The following is an 18,503-nucleotide window of genomic DNA, read 5'->3' on the forward strand; positions in this document are numbered from 1 at the left end:
TGAACTATCTTTAAAAGATTTTTTGGAGTATAAGTTTTACAATAAATAAATGAAAAATTGGGGTCAAGTTGGAATTAGAGACGTTGGGGTTCCACGAAACAAAAAATATTTTCTAAGGGTTCCGTGATCGTAAAAGTTTGGGAACCGCTGCTCTATAACATGACAATGAAGCCAAGAGATAATATCGGATACTAATCGAATGAATCTAGGTCAAAATATCCAAATTTATCCGTTTTTCCGAAAATTAGTACATTACACTATACTTTCTAATACAACTAGTTCAAATATCAAATTATTTAATCATAAAAAAACCTAAATTTTGTGAAAATATTAGCTTAAATATTAAATTATAAAAATTAGCTCAACCTATATACGCTGTATATTACTAAAAGTATAATAAATTACGTTAATAGTTATAATATCACAAAATACAGAGTTTCAGAGAGATTTTTTTTATCGTGAACCAGTTATATCTCGGGAAGTATTAGGAATTTTAAAATAATTTTTTTTTTTAACTTTCTGGGTTTTACTATTTTACACTGTATTACAATTTTAATCATTTTAATTTCCTCCCTTATTTGATAAAACACACTGAAAAAAATAATTTTGACGTTTACAGAATTTAATTTTAGTAATCCGTTTGCGACTTATTACCGTTTAAATATTCGTTCAATTTACTGCTACTGGGAAATTTATCAAACCCAACAGTAAAAACCAGAAGTCAAAACGGAATGATATCTCAATTTAATAATACCCATAACGGTCATAATCGATAATAACTGTGATATTAATGCTACTAACAAGTCAATTAAATAATTTGACACTAATTTTAAGAAAATTTGGATATTTTGACCGATTACAAATCAAATATTAGGAAAAAATAATAAAATTTAGGTATAATACTATTCACTACAACACGACAACGACGAATGTAATCGACGAGATAAAACCGGACAAGTCTTAAATTATTGACATAGTGGTCGATAAGAAACAATAAAAAATGAACTAGTGTGAAATCAGTAAAAATGACTAAAAATGTAGAAAAATTACCTAAAAATGTCAAAAAATGACTTGAAAAGTAACGAACACCAAAAAATGCAAAATAAAAATTAGATATTTAGATTCATATGCTAATGAAACACATTTGTAGCCAGGATAGCATTTACTAAAAAGTTCGAAAAAAAATGCAAAATGTATCAACTTCTGAGCCCTATTTATAATACAACATAGAGTGCAGAGTAAAATAATACACTAAAAGGAAATAATATAACTTATAAAGCTCAACAAAATACTACTACAGTTAAAATTATGAAATATTCACTGTGGATGTATAAGTAGAAAACAAAATCAACTGTCACTGTATTATATTTTTCCATTATTTCCACGTATATTGTAATCATAGACATAAAGTTTTAACTTACACAACCATAACCATAATCAGGTCATAAATTGTATCTAAAGTAACAAATGTGATGAATAGAACAGTTACTATCAAAATCAAATACCACTTATATCAAAAATATATTGAACAAGAATGCTTATATTTATTGGTATTTTAATTCTAGTAAAATTTTGTTAATAAAACTGTAGTAAGTAAATCCAAGGTAAAAATATATTAAATACAAACTACAATTTGTACAGTATATTTTCAACAACATATTAAAAATTATTTAATCATTCACAATTTTTCTGATTTATTGAAGTTTATTTCTAATATTTGCATTTTGAAATCCTATATTAATAGAATCTTGCATTTCATTTATGCTAATAATGTTATCTTGTACTTTTTGTCTTCGGCTATTAGGTCCATAATATTCATATGTTGGCGGTGGTGCTATTTCAGCTCCTTTTTTTGGTTCAGATGGTAAAGGAATACTATCTAAATCACTGTCATCTATTAGTGGTTTCTTTTTAGTAATTAAAGGTTCATCGTCTAGCTCATTATGAATAGGCTGTTTTTTTGGTATTATAGTGCTTTGTTTGTTTGGATTATTAGGTGTTAAGAACATATCTAATGATGGTCCTACCATATCATCATCGTTTTCTTCCTCTTCAATATTTTGAATATCTGAGTCTGTACTATTGTTCTTTGATTTACCATTACCATTATAATTCCAAGAAAACTCAGACTTTCTTTCGCTTCGTTGCTTTTCATTCCATTCATCTTGAGTTAACACTATAAAATATCAAGTAGCAGAATTAAGAACATAATCCAAAATATTATAATACAATTTAAAAGCAAATTTTTTTTTTTTTCAGAATTTTAATATATTATTTAATAATATATATTTAATATAGCATATATTATATGGACAATAAATATACATAAAAGATTGCTATTCATTTATTTCTTATGACTAAAAATATAATAACATAACAGTTAATGAAGTAGAAAGTTTATCTTAAACAATAAGTTCATCTTAGGACACACAAATCACATCTTAAATATTGATGATCTAGCAGTAAATAACAGTATTTAATACATTTTCAAAGATTGAATATTTACTCAAGTAGGAATTCTTTGAAATTGAAACCTTGAAAAGTATAATAATAAAAAATATAATTTAGCTTTAAAAAGTTTACAAATAAGGAATTTCAGCCAACTCACAAAAACTTGAATCTGAAAGGACACTAAAAAATCTACTTTTTAAGAATTTCAAGTTAAACAGTAAAAATGGAATGTAATTAAACGTATATGACATTTGAAGACAACAATAGATTATTAGTATTTAAATATTATATAAATAAATAATAAACATACAAGGTTTTTGCAGTCCATCTTTTCCATAGTCCCAAGGTCTAACATGAGCAGCTTTCCTTAACTTTTCAAATGCTCGTTCAGCATCCATATCTTCTACAACTTCCGGGGATGGAGCTTTTGGTGGTGGCACTTCTTCATCTAACAAATTTAAAAATTTAAATTACAACACTCATTGTGCATTCATTTTTCCACTTACCTGAACTAGAATCTATTGGAAGCCCAAGTTTTTCTTTTTTACGTCGTTTGACAGCCTTAAGTCGAGCTGCCATCTGTGCTGCACGCCTTTCTTTTAGCTTTTGTACTGTCATTTGTGTGGATTTAGTCTGTTCTCTGAGCTTTTTAAGTTCAGTTTGTTGACGATGTCGTTCTTTTTCGTCCGTAGAAAATGAATAATAACCAACACCATGCTCCCGAACCTCTGTGAACAATTAATTTTTAATTAATTATTCTAATATTTAAATTAAATATTTAACAATGCCCATCAATTAGTTGCTGCTCTAATTGTGATTAAACTATAGTATTAATATGTTATCATGAAATAAGTAACCTTAATATTGAGTAAATGAATTTGGCGACCATAACAACAAAGCATGAAATCACCAAAACTTTTAAATAATTATACAACGATTATATTATAAGTTATAATTTATAACCTTTAACATATTGACTGCCACGAAATAATAAATTAAATCTTAATAACCTAACTAATTTGGGTTTTTTTTATGGTTTACTGAGACAAAAATGTAATTAAAATAATTATTGATTTCATTTATTAGGCATACTTTTTTCAACTCAATGAATGAATTTGACAATACATTATTTGATGATGCAACACTATATGTAAATTGACATACATATATAATAATGTATAATAATAAAATATATATATACTTAATTACTTGTTGTATACTTGTTTTTTAAATCACAGTTTACTTTATTAACAAAGCTTTTATTTGTAGCTTTTATGTAATGACCTTTAAATATAAATAATTAAAAAATCTATGTTAAAATGATTACATTAATATTTTAAATTTTAATTACGATTTACAACATAGATAGATATACAGTTTTATTAGTATCCCAATTTCCAAGATTTTCTTCAAAAAAATTACTAATTGAAAACATAGGTACATTAGTTACAAAACATAACTAGTACTCAAATATTTTAAAGATTTTAGACCCACCAGTTAAATTGTCCTTATATTATAAGACGAAAATAAAAAACTTTCAATAAAAATTTACGAAAAAATTTGGAAATTCGGAGTTTCTTTATGTGTAATTAGTATAAAACTTAAATTTATGAAATAACTCAAGACAAAGCAATAATTATTAATTTTTATTAAATTTTAGAAATTATGGTGAAATACTATGGATTATTTTTTTCATAACAATCACATAAGTTTTGTTTCTTTATTGGATATTGTCTTTCTTCCAAACCCTAAACAACCTATTAAACTAGATATTATATTTTGTAAACAATTACGTATGTATTATAGATGTATATTAATTAAAACATTTTAAAACACTATTATTTTATTTATTAGATTATGAACCAAAGTAAAGAAAAAAACTTCGCTTTAGAAATACATGATATATTCATTATGTCTAATAAATTAATATAGTTATTACGTGTGTAATTTATACATTACATTATCCTAATCAACAATGTTAAGAAAGTTTATTTTCAAAAGGAATATTTTATTTCTTCATTTTTTAAGCTTTTGTAAAATAGTAAATATAACTTGAAAATAGTCCTTTTCATCCATTTTAAACAAGTATATTATAACATTGGCGCCCGATTGGCGGGCTCAGTCTAAAATACATTTATGAGAATATCCTTTGTTAGATTAGGTCTCATTTTTATTATTCGGGGTTTATTTAGTATTAGTGTATAAAATGATATTAAGGTGTATCGCAATGTAAATTAAATAGAGATTGTGGCTTAACTTTTATAAATGATCTCATTTATGATTTATATTCCTTTTGGAAAAAATAAAATTTATATCCAACCATTTAATGCCTGAAACTCTGAAGCTACCATTTATATTACAATTTCCTTTTATTTTTAATTGATTGTTTGTGTAACGACTCACGGTAATATGCTTCGACCCCGCGAGATGGTGTTCTGTTAGGCGCCAAATGACGACAAGAGGGAGCCGGACGGACGACAGAGTCGTTTTCTCGTCAGTCGTACACCAGTATAACCGCAGTAGCACGACCATATTATTATGATATTACATTGTTTTCAGTAAACGTACAATTCTCGAATGGGTTATATTTTCATCAAAACTAACAATTAATTAATAATTATTTCACTTTTTAATCATACACATACACTTAGTACTCAATTAATTATTTTTTATTTCAATTTTTTAAGCGGACAGCTATATAAATTAAAAATTTATTTCATTATTTTATAAAATATATAAATAAAAATAAGATGTCTACTTATTTTCAGCGATCGACCGTAACGAATGTTTTATTTTTCATCATAGGTAAGGTATAAATAATTTTTCAATACTTCATTAGTAACCAAAAGTATAAAGCGAATGTTTTTACAAATTAAACTATAGTTTAGATAGTTTATGATTTCATTTACCTAATCGTACAATTATTTATTGACTATTTTAATTTAAATAATTTTTATTTCTAATACAGGTTAAGTATTAAACTGGAAAGAGATAAAGTAAAATGATTGCTAAATTGAATGAATCGAATTTAATACAGTCTACTTTAATATACAATAAAAACAATTTTTTAAACTTATTACAAATAAAATGTAATTTTCAATAATATAACATTAATATAAAATAATTATTTAAAAGTAATTATTTATCAGCGTATTAAACGTATATTACAAGCATAATGAATTAACCAGATATAATAAATTAATGATATCGTTTTTAATCAAAGTATAATATATAGTTTACTATAAATATTAAGAAATTTACTAAATCTTATTAACTTCATAAAAATAAATCTTAGTGTTGCGCCCTCAGTAATTAAATTATTTATGATGATCGATTTGTTAACAAGTTCCTAAATACCTATATAATACTGATACCCAATATAATACTATAGATTTATACTATATTACTTTATATTTTAACTTAGAAGCTTATAGTAATATTAATTAAAATTAATAATACTGCTACAGTTAAGTTGTACTAATTGAATTTGATAGATAAGATTGAAATAATCAATAAAATAAAACGTAAATTCTTATCTTCTGTATTAAAGGTCATTCGATATAAAATACTAAAAATCGTATTATATTTCCAAAACTACTGTAATTTATATAATGATTATTATCCAATAATATTATAATTTCTAGTACGTAAACGAATTTAAAACTATATAAATAATAAAAATGCATAATATTTTGTGTATAAATTGTTTTGTTAAAAGGCCAATTATAAAAATCTTAGAACTATTAAAAGAAATATAAATACTTAATTTTCGTTATATTTTAGGACCTTAATAATTTGGTTCTAATTCTTAAAATTTAATTTTAAATTTAATAAAAATTAAAAAAAAATTATTTCAAAAAAATGTCCTATGATCGATAACTAAAATTTTAGTGGTGCTCGCGGGAATTTCGTACTAGGAGGAATACAATTTACTAAAGTATCAATTATCCACTATTTTCAATCGAAAAATGTACTTAATGATAACAGCAATTAGTTAAGTATATATTAATTAATTGAAAATATAAAAAAAATTGCAATTCATCAAATATAATTGTTTATGAAACTGAGAAAAATCTAAACAATATTAAATAATAAATTTTAAAATTCTTATAAAAAACCATATCTACATTAGAAACTGCAATTTATGCAAATAATTTCCAAAATATTAAAAGAATGCTAAGTATTTCGATTAATTTAGTGAGTTAATATATAATATAATAGTAATAAATAGTATAGTATAAATAAGTAATATAAAATATATAATAGTAAATACTAAGTATTAACTATATTAAAACCGACAAATACTCATAATTTTTATGAACAATTTATCACTTTAATTTATGTTTTCTTATTTAGCTATAAGTATCTATCTATAATTATCTATAATTTATATATAAAATATAAATTAATAAAATGAACAACATATTTAGAATTATGTTTAGCACTCTATAATAAATTAAGTGTTATAATTATACCTATAGATTATTAGATAATAATTTAAAACTCTTATGGGAATAAGATAAGAATTGATTGATAAAAAGTATGTAAATATGAACATCACGTTGGATTCCAAATAAAGATTTTAGACCATAAAATGTTTTTTAACGGTTACGAATAGCCTATATATTAATATACTTATTTTACTGAATGTGTTTACGGAATTTAATTTATTGACTATTTATAAAAGCATACTCATTTACGTGGGACTGAGGAATATCGTAAATTTAGTTAATCGCATTTTTCCAATAATTTGTTATTTTAATATTAGAACTTCTTTGGTGATTTAAATAATGTTCTAAAACCTAATTAATAAAAATAAACTAATAAAATCAATAATAAAGCGGTAAATGAAAATGTATACTATAATCACTTAGAAAAATATTAATTATATTATAATATATTCAACGCGAATTAATACCTATTTTAATGATAATAATTACAGTTATATTATGACTTATTAAAGAAAAAAAAAATGTTTTATTCTATCCCCTTTACATTTTGGTTTTAACTACATAAATAAATACTGATTAGTATAACGAGTATATTTTTCATGTAATTGTCGAATACCTAAATGTTAAGTCATTAAACCAATTGGTCATAACATGCCTCTCACGGTATGTTCATGTTTAAGTTCAATGAGTCAGCCTTTTCGTGACTGTATCGTGCTCTAAAATCTAGCAAAAAATAATAAACTAGTTTTTTTTTCATAAATAATAGTAGGTATATAGTGTACTGAGAAGATTATTTAAGAAAAAATAAAAATATTTTACAAAAATAATACGCAGTACATCATGTGGTCCAATAACAAATAACATTTTTAAACCATGTTTCCACATTAAATATATAATTTATAATATCTAAGATTAACGTTTGAAATAAATGTAAAAAAAATCATTCTATAATAAATAATAAATAATTATTAAACACTAAACATTTTGTACAAAGGAGGTATAAGTAACTACGAAAATATGAATTCTTTTAACAGGACATAATTATTTCTTAATTACTAATAATTTATTTATTTATGGTGCTTTAACTAAAAATAAATAATACATGTATAATTTAAATATTTATAATTAAAGGTCTTGTATGTTCAATTCATAGTAAAGAAGAAATAACATGTTATGTATGTACTCCACATTTAAACTCCAGTGATACAGAAGTTTCAGAAGACTATTTTACCTTTGAGGATTATAATACTGAAAATATACCAAATTGTGGCTCTAGTTCAGGAAAAAATTTTGTATTAAAATGCCCAGAAGGATATAAAGGGTGTCTAACTATAATTTATGGTAATGCATTGAATTAAGTTAAAACATCACAAAGATAAGATATATTATTACAAATATTTATTAATTAAATCTTTCATTTTGAAGGCGAAAATACATTGAAATCATGTAATGAGCTTGCTATCAGTGACTGTAAGATAGCAAATGGCATTGAATACTGTTTTTGTGATCATGCTTTATGCAACAATGCAACTCAAAACTCAATTACTTCAGATGATGAAGATGTAGATGATGGAAGTGGGCAAGATAATCAGATACAATTAAATGAAAATATTAATAAAAATTATATTAACACTAAAATAATATTAAATAATACGTCAGTAAAAAATATTTCACTTACAAAAACATCAGCTGCAAAATTATTACTGCCTAAGAATTTTAATATTTTAGGTTTACTTATAATCTATACAATTTTATAATTTAAAAACTTAAGTTACAGAGCATGCTAATCTCTATTTCAATATATATTATATTGTATATTTTGTATTTATTATTTTTTGATAAAAATGTTCCTAATATAGCAATATAAATTATATATACCAATTAACAATTAATATTTATATGCATAATATATAGAATATTCATTGAAATTTAGTTATAAATAATTTTTTATTATTTTACTTTTACCAATTAAAATAAAATCAGAAGGATAGAGATACAGGTATAAATTACTCAAATTATGTAAAATGGAAGAAAATTAAAGATACTAAAAAAGTAGTGACAGAGTCGGAAATCGGAAAAATAAAAGCTATAAGAAAACTATGGTTCAACGATGTGTGTGAAGATGCTTTAAATCGGATAAAAGAATTAGAATTGTTCACAAATTAATGGAGGAAACTACACAACGATGAACTGCAATCCCTTTTCCAGGGACCAAATATACTGAAAGAGATTAAAAAAAGATGACTGATGCGGGCAGGTCAAGCCTGGAAGAAGCATGATTCGCTGATAAAAAAAGTAATAGAAGAAAACCCAGTATGGAGGAGACCTCTGAGAAGATTGCGTTTAAGATGGAAGATTTCATTAAAAGGGGTACCGAAATAGTGGAGCCAGAAAGTCATTTGCGGGAGTTAACAAAAAATAGAAATAAATAGCAGTATGTTTATTTAGAGGTATGGTCTTGAATGGCCGAAACCAAGAAAGTAGAAGATAAGCTAATAAATATTTAAATTATAAAATTGTATATTTTTTGTTTCTATATGATCGTTACATCAACCAAAAAAAAGGGCCATTCAATATGATGTCCTCGGTTTAAGCTTGCCAAAATCTGGCAACCCTATTGTAGATTTACGACATTCTTTACGTTAGGCATACGGGCGATTGTAAACTCCGCCAGAATATTGATTAAGATAAAAAGGTAATAAAAGGTCTAATTTAAACTCCGCCAGTTTTTTTGTGTTTTTCCTGTAAATTCTTTCATAGTCATCTAAGAAATTCATTTTATAAAAGTCAACCGAATGTTCATATTTTTAGTAAAGATCTTACCGAATTTCAAATCCATACTTATATAAAACTAAATGGCATATCTCAAGTAAATAAGTTAAAAAATTCAAAATAAAAAAAAATTACAGTGGTACAGGAAGCTATGAATAGGTACACTAATAGAGTAATACAAGACTTAAAATATTTACAAATTGTATCACATCATTTTAGTTCACAAACATGGCATAACTATATATTTTTGGATTATTAAGTATAACCTATTATGATTTATTGTTATTTATTATGATTTTTTTTTTACTGTAATTAAAATATTTAATATAGGCGATTTTTAATTATTATTATGAAAAATATGATTTTATATTATTAGGTATAATGATTATTTATTATGGTTTTTTTACTATGATTTAAATATTTAATTTGAACGATATGATATTATATTATATTATATTATAATTTTTTTTTAATAATATATCATATTAATTTTATACTTCTACTTGATTTTCTCACTGGCGGAATTTACATTCGCCCAGTCATACATTTAGTCCCAGGGACGTTCCTAGGAGGGGGTTTTAGGTGTTCAAATCCCCCCCCCCGAAAAATAAAAATAATTATCAATAAAAGTTGTACATAATATAATATATATGTGGAACTTGATTTGACTATGTGTTTTAACATCGCTATCGTGAAACATGCTAGTTGTTTCGTGTCATGTGAGTGATATAGGTATAGGAAATCCGTATACCTATAAATACGTGCGATTGACTGGTGCGCGTGTATGATTGGGTTGTCACAAAAGTTCAAGTACTGACCGGGACATTTACAAAAATAATTTCAACAACCTTTTTTTTTTATATATTTTTTTTTAATTATAAAATTTAGAACACGGTGTAATGTACCGGGTTTAAATATACGAATTATAGAATAAAATAATAATAGCATAGAATTAAGAAAGAAATTAAATTAGATGATACATTTGACTAATGAAATAATATTTAGGTATTTATTAATTTATTATATTTTTCTGACTTTTTTACCTGTTTCAATAACTCTGATTTTCCCATAGCATACATATGAAATACCGAACAAGTCATTTTGAAATTAAATTTGCATTGAATGATACTTTCTACAGTTTCTACTTGAAAACGGTTGCGTTCTTTTGTCCACTGGGCCATTATCAATGAAAATATTCTTTCAACATTAGCGTTATGACCAAGAATGGCATATAAGTAATGGCACATCAAAATTAAATTATGTTTTCTTTCCAATATATGAGTTTTTTTAAAAAAATGTAACCATTTGTCATGTATGTTTTTTTTATTCCAATCTACATCAAATTTCTGTTTGTCAATGAAGTTTTTACAATAAAATATTTCTTCAAAGCAACTATCCGTAATATCACTTCCCTTTTCTTTTAAATAAGTTATTCTATTTTCAACGTCTTGCCATTGCAGCGAAGAAGTAAGATTCATCCATGAAAATACCTCAAATTTTATAAGAGGGTTACTCCACTGTTGTAAATACTCCCGTAAAGTTATGTAATAATTATTGACTTCTTATCTAAGGCAAAATATCTCGAAAATCAAAGTTAGACTTTTTTTTATAATACAAAGATATATTTTTTTTTTTTGATTTTTCGATTAAAAAATTATAATATAGACTAAATTTATTTAATATTTTTTTATAATCTATAATTATATATTCAGTACAGCTAAAAAATATATTTTTTACTTATCAAGTTCATGTAAAAAGAAAATTTCGAAACTTTTACTAATTTTTTCCTATTTTAGGTAACTTTTTTTTTATTAAATATTTTTGTTTAAATTTATATTTTTAAATGCTTATTTGAGTGCTTACTATGATACTTTTATAAGCACTTATTTTAATGATTTTATATCCTTTAAGCCCCAAGCCCTACTAATAAGTAATAAGTAATAACAGTATTAGCTATTAGCAACCTATTAACACCTTTATTACCTGTGGAAATTATACATTTATACATCACTTTACTATTACACGATACAGTACAATTTATTATAACATGTTTATATTTATGATTCTTTATCGACGCAACCAAATTTAATGTTTGACGACGGAGACTATCACAGTCGTTGGTGAATATTAAAACATGTACAGTATTACACAATGTTTTAGTTTTTTAAAAGTATCAAGTTATTCTGTATAGTTGAAAAAAAAACAATTGTTCAAAAATTACCTAGAAAAATGTCAAAACCGAAAGATGGTTGGGAAAAACTACCAACTGTACTGGTGAAAAATTTTTTTCCCGATTAAAATTATTAAAAACCGTATTACAATCTTAACTATCACGAAATAATCTGCAGAGTTTTGGAATTTTGAGCATCAAAGTGAATTTGTAAAATCTCTAGACATGGATAATGTCATTTGAATTTTTTTAAATGAAAAAGCCAGAAAAAAAGAATTATGTATAGATGAAGAGGAGAGACAAGTGAACAGTTGCAACGATGACAGTGATTAATTTTATAATAAATATATATTTATATTAGTACAAAACTATTATTTAAAAATGTGTATGACACGATTTTTATTGATATTCATAAATAAAATTTAAGACAATGAATTTTTTTTTTAATTAGTAGTTAATACCTTTTTATACTCCTTATGCCAATTAAGTCCGTTTGATTTATTTTCTTAAGGCCCATGAAACACTTAATTCGGCACTGAGTGAACTATACAGTTATTAATACAAATCCATTATAATTAGTAGTAGATAAAAAATATCAAAAGCGTCAAAAATGAAAATGTAGTTTCTATGTCAATAAATTTCGATTCTCGAGACATTGGTGCATATATAAACTTAAGAGAAAAAATATTATTTTTTTAAATGGTTTGAAACGTGAACAATTACTTACGTCACCTTCGGTCCCCTGAGTGGATATGTATTTCCTATAGACAATACCAATAAACGAAATTTATGTTTTCAAATGAGTTGAATAAAAAGATTTTCATGGTTGGTATATTCTGAAATAGAAAATGGGGCTCTGTGTAAGTTTTGTGTTCTGTTTTCTAATTTTGATACCGGTAAAGTTAGTTACGAAAAAACAAAAAGTTTTATGACAAAGCCATTTAAAAAATGGAAAAATGCAATAGAGAAATTTAATGATCATGAAAATTGCCAATATCATAAACTATCTAAAGAATGCGTAAAATATTTTTGTCAGTAAATTATCGAAAGCAAAAATATATGATTGAAGTTTTAAACTCTGAACAAGCCCGTCAAGCTTCGGAAAACAGAAAAAAACTATATTCAATAGTTGAAACAATTATTCTTTGTGGTAAATTTGAAATGTCTTTAAGAGGGAAAAATGATTCAGGACGTATAAATGTAGACGAAGAAGAGAACTTTACAGCATATCAAAACATATTTGCGCAACACAAATGGCGAAGATCGATTAACTGGGTTAGCTCTTCTTTCAATTCAAAAATACATTAACGTTGATCTTAATGAAACGGTGAGAAGGTTCGCTTTAGTATTTCGAAGACAAGGATTCATTCTATGATTTTTTTTATATTATCTAATATCTAATATTTATGACGACAAATTATTCAAAATGTAATTTAATATTTAATGTGTTATAAATTATTATTATTAATATACTTAATTTTAATATTGAATAATACGACACGATCTGATATACAGTGGCGTGGCGAACTTAAAAATTTTCACAAGCAAGTATATTTTGTCGACACCCACCCATGAACGTATCTGGGGGGTCCAGGTTGTCTGGACCCCCCCTCCCCGAAATTTCTTCAATATTTTACGAATGTTTAAAATATAGGTACTTATTTATTTCAATACCAACATAAATATGTTCAGTCAAAAATGACTTAAGCTCCAATTAATCATTGACTACTTTAAGTTTTATATCATATCATATGAAAATATGATATTAATTTTAATAAAAGAAGATTAAAGCTTTTTCTGTCTTATTTTTAATCAAATATCAAAAATTAAAATCTTAATTTAATAAAATTACAATATACACATTTTGGAACCTTCCCGAAAAAAATTTTTAGATACGGCTTTGCCCACCTCCCAAAAAAACTGTAAGACGGCCGCCTCTCGATTACACATATCGCCACGCCACTTCTGACATATGTATATTGTATGAACATTTTATATATGACGAATTAATATCTAGTAAAACTTATATATATATATATATATATATATATATATACACTTATATATTGAAAACGTGTTAGTAAAAATATTGACCCCCACCCCCACCACCGAAAAAAAATGTCTAGCCACGCCACTGTTTAGTGCAATTAATAAGATTAATAACAATAAGAACACGTTTTTTTGGGCGTACATTATAATAGGAAGTATGAATTCAAAATGTAAGTATTGTCGTGTGTTAAAATGGTCAAAAGAACCTTTAGGTCTTTATAGTTGAGAGGAATTTTTTTTTTATAAGACATTGCAGATCTGATACACCTGACTATTAAAGTTTCTTAAATCATTCTCATTAAAATTCAAAAAATTTTTTGTTACGACTCGTTTTTGATTTAATTCAACAGAAAGTAGGCATGAAAACTGACATATAAAGTACAAGATCAAGTTTACCATTTAACTGATTGGTTTTCTATTACCCAATTATCTAAAAGAACCAAAGTTTTTACTAACGTTCAAAATTTCAACATTCAAATTTCATGGTTAACTCAAAGAATGAGATAAAAAGACGTTGTCTGTTGCTCCTAATATCGTTAAAAAATTATTGCATGATTTACAATTAGATTTACAAATTGACGATTATAATTTTTTTTTTATTTGCCAGTAGTAATATAACCTGACATAAAGATAAGCATTTATTTTCACGGCAAAGTCGGATAATTCAGCTATTATAATATAAAAATAAAAAAGATTACTATGGTAGTTATCAGAGTTGAACAAAAATAGATAATTATTAAATTACTAAATAATTATTCAAATAAATATGTATATAATTTAAAAACATTATTATTCAAAAAAATATATCTAATTCTTATGGCCGTGAAGTTAGCATTACAATATTAGCAGAACTTTTCAAAAACATCCCAATAATGTTTAAATAGACTAGTTGAAATTATTTGGAACCCCAATTTTCAACTGTCACATGATACATTTTGTACTGCCAACTTCACACCTAGTATTACATTTTTAACTAAACTCTTCAAAAAATTTCCAACAATGTTCAAATAGACTTGGTGAACATTGTTGGATACTTGTTTCAATTTGTTAGACTACACATTATGTTTTATTTTAAAAAAGTTTTAAATTTTTTAGTCAGTTTGGGACTGTCCAATATACGTCAAATAATTATACTTGGTGTTTATTATTATTATTATTATTATTAAGAAATTTATGTACTATGTATTGATAAGTTTACCTCTGCACATAAATTATTTAAGAAAAAAAATTGAGAAATATTCATAAATACTTTAAAATATTAACTAAGTATAATTTAACTAGTATTTTTTACTTAATTGTTTTACTTTGAAAAATAAGAATATATACTAACCACAGCAGTGGATTATTATAATATAATTTTAATTTATATTCAAAAATCTATTGGATGAATATAATATTTTACTTTTCACAAAATACACGACTTTATTTTATTTTTTTAATTTGTTCTCGGACTGGTTAAAAAAATTTAAAACTGTGGTCTAACAAATTCGAACAAATGTCCAACAAGTATATTTACTGTATATTAACATATAAAATGTATATCATTATATGAAAAAATAAGTTATTTTACTTACCATCAAAACGTATATCTTCATAATGAATATCAGTTCGTTCAGCTAATTTCCGTTCTTCTTCTTCCCATTTGAGACGTAATTGTTCTCTACGCATATCTGATGAAACAAGTTCAGATGTTTCTTCAGAATTTTTGCTTTCTTGTACAAATTGTTGTGTAGTAGCCTGAATTTTTTGTTTTGATTCATATGGTAATGGTGGTTCTAATTCTTTTTCAATTCTTTGATCTCTTTTTTTGAAAAATTCCAAATCTGTTTTTAAACATCTCCGTGTACGCCCAAAAAAATCTGTATAATCTATCCTGAGGAAAATAAATTCATAATTTAGAAAATTATGAGTTTAAAGTTGTAGGAAAACATAGTGTGGTTTATGATTACACTATATATATAATAAGTGACAGTTGGATAATAATTTTACATAATACCAAATTAATAAGTCCGATGTTATATACTTTATAACACTAGACCAGCATTTCTCAAACAGTGGTCCAGGAACCTCTAGGGGTCTGCAAACGTAAATTAAAAATACACAAAGTATTATTATTTATTACTGTTTTTAATTTTGATTTGTATCATTGGTTATAGAATAGATAGTTCTATAACTATTCTAGACCAGTGGTTCCCAAGCTTTTATAATCATGGAACCCTTAAAAAATAGTATGTGTTTTGCGGAACACTAATGTCTTTAATTCCGATTTAACTCTAATTTTTCTAGAAAAAAAAAAGGGAAAATCAATACTTTAAAAAATGTTTTTAATGATACTGTTAATATTGTTTATGATGGCTCTTTATTAAAATTAGTTTATACCTCAATTATTTTTAAATAATATAAAATACTATTTTTTCCAAACATAATATAAAATAAGTTTCTCAATAATCCCATAAATATGGCGGAACGCTTAGCATTGTCTCACGGAATCCTAAGGTTCCGCGAAACATACTTTGGGAAATGCTGTTCTAAACTATTCTATAATCAATGTTTGTATTAAGAGGTCCAAGATAATTTTTATTATCCCTGAGGGGTCCGACAGGGAAACACTACACTAGACTAAAAAAATATTTTTGTAAAAAATATGTGATTTCAAGTATTTTACACAATATTTTTAATTAATCTCAATTAAGATTTACTTAACTAACTTAACTCTAATATTATTTAATTTAGAAACTCTTTTAATTGAAGAAGAGATTTTTACTGTATACAAAATCAATACTCCATTAAATTATAATTCCATTCATGTAAGTTATTTAGATAAAATTGTCATTATTGTATAACTTTCAAATTTTTATTTAATACTCGATAATTTGTTTATTTTCTAAAATGTCATTTATAAAAGTATTATACAATACCAAGGTTTATTTAATGTTACATGAAAGTAAACCACATTATAACAAAACTAATTAACAGTTATTTTGTCTAAAATATAAGATCAATAATATTTTACTTCTGAAAAAACAATTACTTGTTTATTGTAAATAATAAATAATCACATCATGTAAATGAATTATTATATAAAATTTACCAATCATCATCAGCTCCTGAATCATATTTATATGAATCTGCATCAGAATCAGATTTGTCTGGTTCTTTAACTTCTTCATTAGTTGATATTATAGGATAAGTAGTTTTATTTTCATTCACTTTTTGTTTAAAGTCAACTAAAAATGTTTTATCTTGTTCACTCACCATTTCACCTTTCACCAATTTGTCGTATAGCATTGCTTTCATAGTTAAAACATCTCTAATTAAAAAATAAAAACACAAATATCAAAATGTATTTAATAATAAATTGTATAATGAAAACTTAACACATAGAACCATTGTGTTTATAGGAAGGAAGAAAAAAATATCCATCCTTCATTGTTATATAAATAATGTAGTAAATTACCTTGATTTTTTTAAACTATTTTCCACATCTGGCTTATATTCTTCTTCTAAATCTTTAGCATTTCTTTTTTCAACACCTTCATTGGATTGAAAGAGACATGATGGTGTCTTGGCACCAGGTAGTGGACGTATAAATGTATCACCAGAAAAACTTCTTGCTTTGTTTGCTTCATCTTGCTTGCGTAGAAGTTCTGCTTTTAAACTCGTTAACTGAAATATTAATAATAAAATATTATTATTATATTGAAATGATATAAATGCACATCAATGCTTAAGGATAATGTCCATATTCTTTAGTCAGTATTGAAATCAAAATAAATAAACATAATTATAATAATGTCCGATGCATAAAGACATAAAACAAATTATTTTAACTACTCTAAAAATAATAATAAAACCAATGGTTAAAAATAATAATAATAAATTGAGGGACGTAAAAATAATTATCAAAAATACAAATGAAGCAAAGATAATAATAAATTAACTAACGATTTACCATACTCATCACACCTAAGCCTACCTCATAAAGAAAGAAACAATTCATGAAAGTTTTAAACTTTAATTTAGAAACAAACAAAAAACTAAGAAGCTTAACACACAAGAAGAACAAAGATTCAATACATATCTCACGCGTTTTAACCGAGATAAAATCAAATGCACAATACTTTTCATAAACTATATTAAACTACCTATATAAGCTAATTGCCACTTTTGAGGCTTTAACAAAAAATAATAAAAAAACAATTACAATGTATTTAATTATAAAACTACTAATTAAAATATTAAATTTACATAATTTACATATGATGAAATAAAAATTTCACAATGATATAAAAATATTATATTAATATTGATTCAAACTCATTCAATATTTTATAAAAAAAAGTTGTAATAATATTGAATTAAATATTACTTACAGATGCTTTACATATATCTAAAGATTTACTCATAATATCTGTTTATTAGGTAAATGATGTAATTATCCAAAGGGCAACAAAATAATTACATTTTTAAATTAGAAGATTTACCTATACAATTACTTTAGTAATTTAGTCATATTATTAAATTCGTTATCAGTAATAATTTAATAATAATATTTTCAATGATAACAATATTTGGATGATATTGTGCAGTCGTGTTGAATAAATGTTCTT

The 18,503-nt window shown here is 24.7% G+C and overlaps 2 protein-coding genes across 2 annotated transcripts; one reads left to right on the top strand and one right to left on the bottom strand.

Annotated features, from left to right (window-relative positions):
* Positions 1–1,594: 1,594 nt before the first annotated feature.
* On the bottom strand, positions 1,595–18,428 carry LOC112684838 (coiled-coil domain-containing protein 174). The gene is made up of 7 exons (XM_025556541.1): positions 18,267–18,428; positions 17,351–17,559; positions 16,985–17,203; positions 15,468–15,766; positions 2,958–3,179; positions 2,762–2,899; positions 1,595–2,176 (listed from the first exon to the last, which is right to left on the bottom strand). The coding sequence occupies exons 1-7, from the start codon at positions 18,297–18,299 to the stop codon at positions 1,695–1,697; spliced, it is 1,602 nt and encodes a 533-aa protein (XP_025412326.1). The 5' UTR covers positions 18,300–18,428; the 3' UTR covers positions 1,595–1,694.
* Positions 4,903–8,685, top strand: LOC112684839. Its single transcript, XM_025556542.1, has 3 exons — positions 4,903–5,256; positions 8,034–8,243; positions 8,328–8,685. The coding sequence occupies exons 1-3, from the start codon at positions 5,202–5,204 to the stop codon at positions 8,657–8,659; spliced, it is 597 nt and encodes a 198-aa protein (XP_025412327.1). The 5' UTR covers positions 4,903–5,201; the 3' UTR covers positions 8,660–8,685.
* Positions 18,429–18,503: the final 75 nt, after the last annotated feature.

Source organism: Sipha flava, unplaced genomic scaffold (assembly GCF_003268045.1).
Source record: "Sipha flava isolate LNK unplaced genomic scaffold, YSA_version1 258_pilon_pilon, whole genome shotgun sequence".
Classification (NCBI taxonomy): Eukaryota; Metazoa; Arthropoda; class Insecta; order Hemiptera; family Aphididae; genus Sipha; species Sipha flava.

What these genes read in the sequence shown, in the direction of transcription:
- LOC112684839 (XM_025556542.1), top strand. Translation starts at nt 5,202, where the DNA reads ATGTCTACTTATTTTCAGCGATCGACCGTAACGAATGTTTTATTTTTC. An exon ending in TGTTTTATTTTTCATCATAG is followed by an intron (nt 5,257 to 8,033) that starts GTAAGGTATAAA and finishes TTATAATTAAAG; the next exon opens with GTCTTGTATGTTCAATTCAT. An exon ending in GTGTCTAACTATAATTTATG is followed by an intron (nt 8,244 to 8,327) that starts GTAATGCATTGA and finishes TTCATTTTGAAG; the next exon opens with GCGAAAATACATTGAAATCA.
- LOC112684838 (XM_025556541.1), bottom strand. Translation starts at nt 18,299, where the DNA reads ATGAGTAAATCTTTAGATATATGTAAAGCATCT. An exon ending in TCAGGAGCTGATGATGATTG is followed by an intron (nt 15,767 to 16,984) that starts GTAAATTTTATA and finishes TATTTTCCTCAG; the next exon opens with GATAGATTATACAGATTTTT. An exon ending in TCCAATAGATTCTAGTTCAG is followed by an intron (nt 2,900 to 2,957) that starts GTAAGTGGAAAA and finishes TAAATTTGTTAG; the next exon opens with ATGAAGAAGTGCCACCACCA.